General features: G+C 33.7%; 2 protein-coding genes across 2 annotated transcripts; one reads left to right on the top strand and one right to left on the bottom strand.

The window, feature by feature from the left end:
- Window positions 1-3,158: 3,158 nt before the first annotated feature.
- On the bottom strand, window positions 3,159-4,162 carry LOC150037580 (mitogen-activated protein kinase kinase kinase 20-like). Its single transcript, XM_090310765.1, has 2 exons — window positions 3,836-4,162; window positions 3,159-3,734 (listed from the first exon to the last, which is right to left on the bottom strand). Exons 1-2 carry the CDS (start codon window positions 4,160-4,162, stop codon window positions 3,159-3,161), a joined length of 903 nt encoding a protein of 300 aa, XP_090166891.1.
- A 6,427-nt stretch (window positions 4,163-10,589) lies between these two features.
- On the top strand, window positions 10,590-11,920 carry LOC150037579 (AT-rich interactive domain protein). The gene is made up of 2 exons (XM_090310766.1): window positions 10,590-11,133; window positions 11,549-11,920. Exons 1-2 carry the CDS (start codon window positions 10,708-10,710, stop codon window positions 11,720-11,722), a joined length of 600 nt encoding a protein of 199 aa, XP_090166892.1. The 5' UTR covers window positions 10,590-10,707; the 3' UTR covers window positions 11,723-11,920.
- Window positions 11,921-12,364: the final 444 nt, after the last annotated feature.

Genomic DNA, 12,364 nt, shown 5'->3' with positions numbered 1-12,364 from the left:
TCATGAGTCTGATTTGATGAACGATTGAAGGCCACAACGTTAGTTTTTGAGGTTTGTAGGAATATTCTTAAACTCTTTGAGATGTCTTATGGATTTTTGATTGGATGTTTCCGTTTCTTTGTTATTAACTTTCTTTGAATCAACTTCTAGTACATAAGCATATAGGATCGATGAACTAACGACTCGATTTCTTGTATGTTAGTCTTAGCTATTGTTGGGTTTTATGTTCTAAAACTCGTGGTTTGTAAACAATAGAACTTATTCTGAAAATTCAATAAGATTTTATTGAATATATTATTTTTTAGAAATCCAATAAACCTAAGTCCCTTGACTATTACATGAGTACTTGAACTTTGTGTAGAGACATAGAAGACGATCAGGTTTGAGTAAATAATCAAGCCTTATTCTGGTAACACTATAGGATGCGGTCTACTCTGTAATTATTACAAAAAGTTGTAAGTGCTACATATGAAGTGATCCTAATTCGTGCATGTTGTGACATGAGAAGTGAGGACGTCCTGTGCAAATGAGTTTTGTGCAAGATCAGACCACGAAACCAGTCACTCTTACTTTATAACGTTGTAAAGGGTTGTCGAAACCCTTGATTTGCGTTTGATTTCCAACTCCATTGTTGTTGTTAGGGTTTGGGAATTTCATAATCATCCTCTTTGCCCTAAGAGATTGGTCACAATCTGGGGATAAAGATGAATTTATAAAGGGATTCTTCATGGTTCAAAAACTAAGAGAATTATTTCTTAGGGAATTTTCCTTATCTGAATTTCTTAGGGCAATCGAGACAAATATTACTAAATTTTCTTCGATGATAAAAGGGATTCTTCATAGCTCAAAAACTAAGGACCATAAACAAGAAGGAAAGCTAAAAAGATTTTTTTTTTTTTTTTTTTAATGTTTTGGCGGCAGCACCATATATATATATATATATTGAAGATACAAAAAATTATTTATTAAATATAAAACCAAATCCCAAATATTTTGGAAGCTTTTATTTAAAATCAGTTTCAGTATATGTAAAAGTCACTTGCATGTGTGTTCCATATGTTTGAATATAATCCTTCAAGGTTCAAGTTATATTAGTCAAGATTTTTTACTAGTCAAGATATTAAAATCATCTGGTCAAAAAATATTTTTTTAAAAAAAATCTAAATCTTTTTCATATATATAACAAATTGACCAATTTATTTATCAATATAGTAAAATGACAAAAAAAATCTATTTTATCATTATATCATTACGCTATATTTAGAAATATTTTCAGTAGTTTTATTTAAAGTAGCTTCTCAAATAAAAATTTTAAAATTGAAACTTAAAAAAGACTTTAGAAAAAGAATTTTTTTTTAAAAAAAAAGGGAAATTCCTTTTTTTTTTTACCGATATTATTTTATTTTGAATTTTCATTACAAAATCCTAAGCTTCAAATATATTGCTTTCCGCCAAAACAAATAATATTAAAATATAATGCTCCCCTAAAACAAATAAAAAATAGAATTATTCGGAGATGTCCCTAGAGTAATACTATTGATGCTTATAATTTTAATATTGATATTTCTGTGAAGGAATTCCAAAACCTAGTCTCTGTTCATCCATCAATAAGTATCCAAGAAGCGAGACAGGGTTGGGGAAGGCTTCTCCATCTCTATTCCCGCCACCTATTTTAATACCATTCTTGTGAAATTGCTTGTGGGAATCAAGTTCCTCACGAAAAGAAAATTTGTTTTTGACTTTTTATTAATTTTTTATTTTTTAATAATTTTTAAATTTATTCTCAACCTTAACAAAATTTTATGTATTAAATTTTTAATTTCCAATACATTTTTATTAGCAAAATAGGATTTAAAGTTAGTTAGTAGAATAGGGTTTTAAGTTATACTCCTATAGGGTTGTAATTAATAGACATGTTTTTTTTTATTGGTAAGTACTTGCATGTCAATATTTTCGTCTGATATTTTCACGATTTCATGGATTTAATATCGACTTGAAGAGTGAATTGATACTTTTATTATATCATAAAAAAAATCTATGAAACATAGTAATTAAGCAACAAAATATCATTAATGTAAATATAATATAAATAGTAGACATTGTTAACTTGTTTAAATATCATAAATGCTTATTTACTAATTTATATTTATTTTTTGAATTCTTTATTTTTATAATTTTTCCAAAAGTACTCATCAAAATCAAAATTTTATCGATATTTCCATCGAAATTTTCTAGCACGGTAATTGGATACAAGCAATCAAACGTGCATTGACACTTCGCACAGTTGAGCCAAAATTATTGTTTTGCCCTTGTAGTTAGATCTAACTCTTTAAGTACTAATATGCATTAAGAAGTGGTTGTTGGAGTCTTTCACCATCGATGATTGTCATGGGAGTTTGTCGTTGGCAGTGGCCGAAGGGTAGAGTCTATCCAAAATATTGGAGAAATGGAGAGAAGGAGAAAAAGAAACGGATGAAATTCCTTGATAAATATCAATAGTGACCATTGTTGAAGATGGTAGAGTCAATTTTATAGCTAATAAACATCTAAATTCCAAATTCACTTTCTTTAGACCTTCAATTCCTTGAAATTGCAAATTTGACATTCAATTCGTTAAATTTATATTTTTATCAAGAATTGCAAGTGGCCACTACGGACTGTGGGTGCTATTAATTTTATTTTTAGTTGAAATATTTATGATTTTTCATTTTCTCTCCTATAATATATTGTTATTCTTTGTTCGTTTAAGTTAATTTTCGAAAATTTATTTCATTTCCTTTACATGATTAATCTCAGTTTACTTTGTTAGTCTTTAAAGATTCTCAAATCTAATTTTAGGAAGATATTATTTATTTACTACTTGATCAATTTTATTGTTCAATATTAGAATTGATTATTGCTCTAGTCATGTTAAGAGTAACTAAAATAGAATATTAGAAATTTAAAAGTTGACCAAAATTAATGAAAATTTGATAATCATATTGACCATTGCCAAGTTAGAAAGATCATCAGAGGTATAAATTTTAATTAATTTATTATAAAAAAATTTCTCTATGAAAATTGAGGATTACATATTCTCAGATTATACAAGATTTTCCAACATATCAATTCAAACTATATGGAATTACACATAAGTAATACATTGACTTCTAAATTGATCATGAAACATGATAAATAAATGGATGATCAAGCAACAACCTTGCCGGCAATCTTTTATAAGGGTTTCTTACCAAACATCTTCTCACGAAATCAATTGCCATCGGTGATAACTTATTTTGAATTTCTAAGAATTTGTTGCTGTGATCAATATACGCGAGCATATCAAGATCAAACTTTTTAGACCTCCACACTTTTTTTCCGGTCAACATCTCCAACACCACGCATCCAAGTGCCCATATATCAACAGGCCAATCTAAGTAACCATCTCTTAATGACTCTGGTGCTATGTATGACTCGGTTCCTCTAGTACTGTTATTGTCGTCAATATTCACTATATTTGTCATCTCCATTACCAATCCAAAATCAGTTATTTTTGCAACAAAAAAGCCTCCACAATCAATACTCGGAATTAGAAGTATGTTTTCTGGTTTAATATCACAATGAATATATCCAAGCTCATAAATAGAATAAATTCCATAGACAATGTCTCTGGTATATCGACGAACTTCCAATTCCGGCAAGCCATTGGGTTCGAATTTAGTAATATGATCGTACAAACTACCTCTAGAACAATACTCGAAAGTAAATTGTAAATGTAATTGCCAAATACAGTATTTGTAATTTCATGTCCATAACATTGCACTACATTAGAGCAAGACTTCAAAGCATCAAGTACCTTCTTCTCAAATCGAAGGGAGGGGGAATCTTTCAAGAAGGAAGATTTGACAGCAATATATTTACCAAGAGGAAGTTTACCATAATGTGAATCGACAAAAAAGTCTGTGTTAATTTGGGCTAAGAAAACAGAGCCGAAGCTACCTTTGCCGAGAAGACGACCACGAAACCAAAAGAAACCATGGGAGTTGTCGAAATCCTCGATTTGCGTTTGACTTTGGACTCCATTGCTGTTGTTAGGGTGTGGGAATTTCGTAATCATCCTCTTCGGCCTAAAAGATTGGTCACAATCTGGAGATAACGATGAATTTATAAAGGGATTCTTCATGACTCAAAAACTAAGAGAATAGTTTCTTACCGAATACGACAGAAATATTACTAAATTTTCTTCGATTTTAAATGCTACCATTCACCTAGAACCATAAACAAAAAGGAAAGTTAAAAAGATTTTTTTTTTTTTTTTTTTTATGTTTTGGCGGCACCACCATATATATATATATATATTTTGAAGATGCAAACAATTAATTATTAAGTATAAAACCAAATCCCAAATATTTTGGATGGTTTAATTTAAAATCAATTTCAGTATACTTTTACGAATTTATTTTATACTAAAGGGTAATTAATCAAGAGAAGTACGTAAAAGTCGTTTTCCATATGTTTGAATATAATCCTTCAAGGTTCATATATATTAGTCAACATATTAAAATCATCTGGTCAAAAAATCTTAAAAAAAAGAAAAATCGAAATCTCTTCATATGTATAGCAAAATAACCAATTTATTTATCAATATAGCAAAATGATAAAAAAAATTTATTCTATCATTGTATCATTATACTATATTTAAAAATATTTTCAATAGTTTTATTTTCAATATCCTAAGCTTCATTACGAAATCCTAAGCTTGAAATATTTTTAAACTCTTTTTTTAAAGAAAAAAAATTAGAATTGAATTTTCATTACGAAATCCTAAGCTTCAAATATATTGCTTCCCGCCAAAAGAAATAATATTAAAATATAGGTGAATTGATATTTTCACGTTTTCATGGATTTGATATCGACGTGATTAGTGCATCGATATTTTCATTATATCGTAGAAAATCTACGAAACATAATAATTAAGCAATAAAATATCACTAATGTAAATATAATCTGAGAATGTAAATATAAGGAAAATATGTCATTGAGTATTAAAAATCTTGATGGCTCATTCTTCTCATCTTCAAGGTTTGATGGCATATCCGCCTCATCTTTAATACTCAATGGCATATTTCCCTTATCTTCAAATTTTGATCAAGAAATAACATAACGAGGTAGACCTTATCAGGATCCTCCCCAGCAACAAAATATCACTAATATAAATATAATTTGAGAATGTAAATATAAGGGAAATATGTCATTGAGTATTAAAAATCTTGATGGCACATTCTTCTCATCTTCAAGGTTTGGTGGCATTACAAGGTAGACCTTTTCGGGATCCTCCCTAGGGTAGCGGCGTTACAAGGTAGACCTTCTAGGGTAGCGGCGTTACAAGGTAGACCTTTTCAGGATCCTCCCTAGGGTAGCGGCGTTACAAGGTAGACCTTTTCGAGATCCTCCCTAGGGTAGCGGCGTTACAAGGTAGACCTTTTCGGGATCCTCCTTAGGGTAGCGGCGTTATAAGGTAGACCTTTTCAGGATCCTCCCTAAGGTGATCGAATTGGAGAGTTGTAAGCCTTTGCGGGGCCTCTCCCATGACGATCAGGATACACGAACGGCGTTACAAGGTAGACCTTTTCGGGATCCTCCCTAGGGTAGCGGCGTTACAAGGTAGACCTTTTCGAGATCCTCCCTAGGGTAGCGGCGTTACAAGGTAGACCTTTTCGGGATCCTCCCGGCGTTACAAGGTAACCTTTTCAGGATCATTCTTAGAAGTTGCGGCGTTACAAGGTAGAACTTTTCCGGGATCCTCCCTAGGGTAGCGGTTACAAGGTTAGGGTAGCGGCGTTACAGGTAGACCCTTTTCGGGATTCCACCTTAGGGTAGCGGCGTTATAAGGTAACCTTTTCAGGATCCTCCCTAAGGTGATCGAATTGGAGAGTTGTAAGCCTTTGCGGGGGCCTCTCCCATGACGATCAGGATACACGAGCGGTGTTACAAGGTAGACCTTTTCGGGATCCTCCCTAGCGGTTACAAGCCTTTTCGAGATCGGGTAGCGGCGTTACAAGGTAGACCTTTTCGGGATCCTCCCTAGGGTAGCGGCGTTACAAGGTAGACCTTTTCGGGATCCTCCCTAGGGTAGCGGCGTTACAAGGTAGACCTTTTCAGGATCCTTCTTAGGGGTAGTGGCGTTACAAGGTAGACCTTTTTGGGATCCTCCCTAGGGTAGCGGCGTTACAAGGTAAACCTTTTCAGGATCCTCCCTAGGGTAGCGGCGTTACAAGGTAGACCTTTTCAGGATCCTCCCTAGGGTGATCGAATGGGAGAGTTGTAAGCCTTTGCGGGGCCTCTCCCATGACGATCAGGATGTACGAACGATGCTACAAGGTAGACCTTTTCAGGATCCACCTAGGGTGATTGAATGGGAGAGTTGTAAGCCTTTGTGGGGCCTCTCTCATGACAATCAAGATGCACGAACGGCACTGCAAGGTAGCCAGTGATCGAATGAGGGGGTTATAAGCCTTTGCAGGTTTCCGCATGACGATCAGGAAGCACGAATAGGGATACAATAGATAGACCATGCCAAGGTCGTCCTTATGTTCACCAAAGATGGGTCGATGAGATTAAAAAAATTTGTTTTGTTGTGCTCCTTTGGTTGCACTATAACTCCTACAAAGAAAAAAAAGTAGGGGGACAAGTTAGTAAAATAATAATAATAATAATAAAAAGAAAACAAAAAAGAAACTTTTGAAGAAAAAAAAAAGAAGAAGAAATAAAAAAAACATGTGAAAAAAAGAAAAGTGTGGAGAAAAAAAGCAGAAGGGGAAAAGAAAGCAAAAAAAAACTTTGAAAAAAAAAGGAAAAAGAAAAAAAACAATCGAAAAAAAGAAAGAAAAAAACTTTGAAAAAAAAAAAGAAAACAAAACAAATAATAAAAAAAAAAGAATGAAAAACAATAAAAAGAAAAGAAAAAAAAGGAAGAGAAGAAAAGGGAAAAGAGAAGGGAAGAAAAGAAAAGAGAAAGAGAAAAGGGAAAAGGAAAAGGGAAAAAGGTGGGGAAATTAAAAAAAATGAAAAAAAAACCCTAAATCTCTCTTGCGCTGTCGTCGCCACCCCCCATCCCCATTTTCCTTTTCTGTCCTTCACCCTCTTCTCTCTATCTCTCTTTCTGTTCTCTTCACCTCTCACACATTATTCTAGCATTTCAAACAAAAAGGAGAAGCGGCTCGATCACGTCGATAGACACTCCTTGACAGGCGACAGTGTGCGACGGTAGGTGGCAAAGTCGACCGGTGCACTGAGGCGGTTTCAAAAGTTACAGAAAATGCAAAACTCAAAAAAAAAAAAAAGAAAAAAAAAAGAAAGATCGATAACCAAAGAATCGATGGCAAAGTTATGGCAGCAACAAAATCACGGCAATGCTCAACATCAACGATTGTGGATTTCCCCTTTCAACCATAAAAAAAAAAACAAAAACAAAAACAAAAACAAAAAAACAAAGCAATTAAAAGCTTCAAAGAGCCAAGTTTGATTTCTAATGGGTTAATTTCATCACAATTTATAGGAGGAGAAGTGTGGTTTAGAGAAATTATGAAAAAAAAAAAAATCCTAACTAATATTGAGGTTTAATCTTCTATAAAATCCTGAAGAAGTTAAAGTCAGACCAAGTTTCACAAAATTTGGGTTTTAGACAAATTTGAAACTAAAAAAAAAGTGGGATCATTGCAGGCAAAAGTAAAAGCCAAGTCCAGAATTATTTAGCTTCAAAGCCAATTGGCTAAATAAATTTAAAGTTGAGAATTGTGAAGTATATTCCAACTTTTTTTTTATAGAGATAGGAGTTAATCCAAATCCAAACCAAATTTTTGGATTGAATACAAGTTATATTTGAAATTCAAATCTTTTTCAAGTCAAAATTTGGCATATTCTAAATTTTATGCAAAGTCAAAATTGGAACAAAATTAAAAATATATTCCAAATTCAAGTCAAGATTTGGAATTCTAGTCTTCTATCATCAAAGCCAAATTAAATTAAAGATAAAACCTCACATTGATGTAAAATTTGAATTTGGGCATCTTCCAAATTTTATATCAAATTCATCCAAATTTAGGTTCTCTCATCCCTATTTTTAAATCAAATTGCGGGAACGATCTAAAATTTATCCCAAATTGAAATTTGGTCATATCCCAAATTTTATTTCAAATTCAAATTATCCAACCTTGAGTTTTTATCTTCAGTCAAAATAAATTGCGGATAAAAAAAAATGTTTCAATTGGTCTCTTATTAAAATTTGAGCATATCTCAAATTTTTATTTCAAACCAAAATTGATCAGGATTCAATTTCACCCCAAATTCTATTCTAAATTCAAGCCAAGATTAAGTATTATCTCAAATCAAAATATAGGCACACTCTAAGCATCCACCAAATCAAAGTCGAAGGAAAGAGGAAGACAAAATCACAAATTCTACTTCAAATTCACATGAAGAATTGAGTATATTCTAAATCTAAAAAAAAAATTACTGTTAGAATTTGGGATATTAAATTAAATTTGCAATTAGAGTGGAACATAAATTCTACTTTAGTTCAAATTAAAGTTTACTTTGGAACAAGAAAGTAAATGACTAAAATTCATTTTTTGTTTACTTGGCGAAAGTGTGTTAAACAAATAAAATTTCAAATCAAAATTTTGAGCTAAATTCTCATATTTTGATCATGATGATGCATCAAATTAAAAGAGTCAAAATCATACTTTGATTTCAAATTACATTTTTTCGAAATTCATCCACCCACATACGTGCATAAATCTCGAAAAAGGCATTGGTTGAATGAGAAATTTTGGACCGATCGCAAAGTGCTACATCATTTACTAAATTAAGGACGAAATTCCAAATAATTGAATTCGAGACTAATTAGAAGTTGACATTTGTCCCAAATTGAAGTTGAAGACATAAATTGGCGAAGTCCGATGATGCCACATGTTTCCTTTGTAACTATTGGATTGAATAAACTTACTTCGATCCATGTCAAATAAGGTCCAAATCTAATTAGTCAGGCCCATGGACCAACCAAACCCAAGCCTATAAATTCCAGCAAAGAACTCTATTTGGAGTTCTCCTCATTTATAGGGGTCAACAATTTTATACTCCAGAGAGCTTATAGGGAATTCTCAGAAGACTCCTTGACTTTTGAAGCTGACCACGTTTGAAGACTGAAGTCTTAATTCTAAGTCTTAATTCTAAAGACTGAAGTCATTTGAAGATGCAAGCATCCTGAAGACTGAAGTTCTTTGAAAATACAAGCATTCTGATTATGTTTGAAGATTAAAGTTCTTTTGAAGATACAAGTAATTCTACATTCAAAGTGCCCAAAAAGAATTCATCAACAAGCAGAAGACTCTCAAGACTCCTGAAGCTGCACTCCTAGACGATAGAAGACCCTTGAAGACACAAACACTCTTCCAAGACTTCTATGACATCTTTATGTCAAAATAATAATAATGATGATGATGATACTAATTAAAATAGGCGGCTTCTCTAACTTGGCTTGTTGTCCAATAGAAAAATTAAAATTAAAAATCCTTCATTCTTTGACATTTTCTCAACATTCGGTGCATTCCTTCTTCAAGTCAAGCACATCTACCCAACTGAGAGAGAATCAGAGGATCAAGTACTAGAGATCGAACCACATCACATCAAATCAACCTCAACATCAACACCAACTCAAGTTCAACTCCACGAAACAAGTTTCTCTGGAAGCCTCGTGTGAACACACACTAATCGCCGATCATTCAAGAAGATCAACAAGCCCAAAGGCCGATCATTCAAGAAGAACAACAAGTCCAAAAAGTCCAAAAATCGATCACCAAAGATCATCAAGTCCAAAGGCGGATCACCAAGAAGATCAACAAGCCCAAAGGCCGATCAGCCAAAAAGATCAACAAGCCCAAAGGCCGATCACCGAAGATCAACAAGCCCAAAGGCCGATCATCTAAGAACATCAACAAGCCCAAAGGCCGATCGCCAAGAACATTAACAAGCCCAAAGGTCGATCACCCAAGAAGATCGCCGATCATCCAAGAACATCAACAAGCCCAAAGACCGATCACCAAGAAGATCAACAAACTCAAAGACCGATCAGTCAAGAAGATCAACAAAGTCAAAGGTCGATCAGCTAAAAAGATCAACAAGCCCAAAGGCCGATCACCCAAGAAGATCAACAAGCCCAAAAGTCGATCATTCAAGAAGATCAACTAGCCCAAAGGCCGATCATTCAATAATATCAACTAGTTTATAGTTTATAGTTTATTTTGAAAGCATCAAAAATAGAAATCTCGTGCGAATAGTTGTCAAATACATGAATGTTTTTATTTTAAATCATTTTTATAAACATTTTTTCACTTATAAATAATTATTTAAATATTTAGGAAGTAAATCCAAATACATCTTCAATAATTTTCTTAAAATATTTCTTTTCTTAGTCCATCCAAATTGACACTCAACTTATTATATAAATTTATTTAATCGTATATTTATCCTATATTTAATAATTGACCACCTAATTGTAGTTTGTTATTTAAAATTTTCGCAATAAAAAATTGTTATTCAAGATTTTATGAGATTTAAGGAATATTAATAATCCAAAGAATTATTTAATGAATCGCGTATCTCTCTCCTTATCCGCACGTAAAATCCTCTTCATTTTTCCGAGTGGTCAGAGCTCACTCCACCACTGAAATGGCTCTGACCATAACCAATGGCGGTGCCACCGGCGGCACCGGCGGGGGAATTCTCTACAGATCCTCCACTAGAACTCCTTCTAACCAATTCCTTCTCCGCCGCAACGCGCTCTTTCCGCCCTCCAAGGAAGCCCGCACCCTCTATGTCGTTCAGGCCAAGAAATCCTCCTTCCGAACCGGCCGATTCGACGGTAAGAACCGGAGGAGCTCGACGACAACCCAGGAGCAGGAAGAAGAAGAACGAAATCGGACGGCCGAGATTTTAAGGGACAGTCCCAACGTTGAAAATGCCGGCGTAGCCTTTGATGTGGATGAGAATCTGCCGGAATTGCCCGGGCTTCAGCCTGATTTCTGGGAGGGTCCGCAGTGGGATGCCCTTGGCTTCTTCCTGGAGTATTTGTGGGCTTTTGGCATCGTTTTCGCTGTACGATTTTTCCCCTTCCTTTAATTTCACTAATTCTTTCCTTATATCATTTTGATTGATTCTGTTGTCTGTCTTAATCTTAGATATGGTTGAGCTAAATATCCAGATTAATAACTTTATTCCAGTAATCTAGTTGCTTAAGTTGAAACATTTGTAATTAGTGGATGAGATTTTAGATAAGCTAAAGCCACTGCTCTCTAAGAATATATTAACCAGTAACCTAGCATTTTGGGGGTTGAATTTCAATCTCAAAGTTCTTATTTGTTTCTTTATCATAAACAGAACTGAACAATGATATTTAACATTGGCTAGATGTTTCCTTTTGGGTAATTTTTCTACAAAAGGATAAAATATTTTATGTTCTGTTATCCTTTTATAAATGAGTGTTTCACTAATTCATTCATCATTATAATAGCTTATTGCATGTGGGATTGCTGTCACTACATATAATGAAGGAGCAACTGATTTCAAGGACACACCTGCATATAAAGAATCAGTTCAAACTCGAGAGATATTAGAAGAACCCGAGGCATCAAACCCAGATGTGTTTGAATCTAATCCAACTGAGGTGGCTCCAAGTTTGGAATGATCTTAATATTTAGATATCAAAAACAGATTACACATCTTGGATACATTAGCATCCTCCCAAGCAGTTAAAGAAGTGCAAAAGAAACAAAGGGTACTGTGTGAATTTGTATTGGCATATTTTTCTAGGTATGTTATGACAACTTTATCCTATTGTATCTAGTTAAGATTTTGATCTTAAATGTCTTAGTTTTCTTGTCAACATATTGTTTTCCTTTTATGTCTTAGACTTCTTCTCTTTTGGAAAGATAAGGGAATAAGGCATATCTCAAAACAGAGAACCATTTTTGCTAGCTGCTAAAAGGATCGAATTGGTCGGGGGCAGATGTTAAAATGCTAAAGAAACAATGTTATTTTGTTAAACTATCTAGCAGAAATCTGATAAAGAAGAGGATCACTGCTAGCTGCTGAAGCAACCCATACATCATATGATAATTGTTTTCAATAAAGTACTACAAGAAATAGAAAAGTCTTCATAGCAATCACTACTGTGACCTGAATTCCTGCCCTTAGTTTGAAACTAGCACTGATCCTGCCCAATCCTAAACCCACAATGCTAGGTTTTGGTGTTGGTTGAGTCACTGGAGAAGCTGAAATTCACAAAAGTAGTCAGATTGTATAACATATCGAGGTTGTATTAGAACTG

Source organism: Benincasa hispida, chromosome 2 (genome assembly GCF_027475165.1).
Source record: "Benincasa hispida cultivar pf3 chromosome 2, pf3_genome.v1.1, whole genome shotgun sequence".
Taxonomy (NCBI): domain Eukaryota; kingdom Viridiplantae; phylum Streptophyta; class Magnoliopsida; order Cucurbitales; family Cucurbitaceae; genus Benincasa; species Benincasa hispida.
Note: the sequence above shows the minus strand (reverse complement) of the source record. Positions and strands in the feature narration are given on the sequence as shown.

Coding starts and splice junctions, on each gene's coding strand:
- LOC150037580 (XM_090310765.1), bottom strand. CDS start 4,162: ATGAAGAATCCCTTTATAAATTCATCGTTATCTCCAGATTGTGACCAA. Junction 3,735..3,835: donor CCCTTCGATTTGAGAAGAAG/GTACTTGATGCT, acceptor TTTACTTTCGAG/TATTGTTCTAGAGGTAGTTT.
- LOC150037579 (XM_090310766.1), top strand. CDS start 10,708: ATGGCTCTGACCATAACCAATGGCGGTGCCACCGGCGGCACCGGCGGG. Junction 11,134..11,548: donor CTTTTGGCATCGTTTTCGCT/GTACGATTTTTC, acceptor TCATTATAATAG/CTTATTGCATGTGGGATTGC.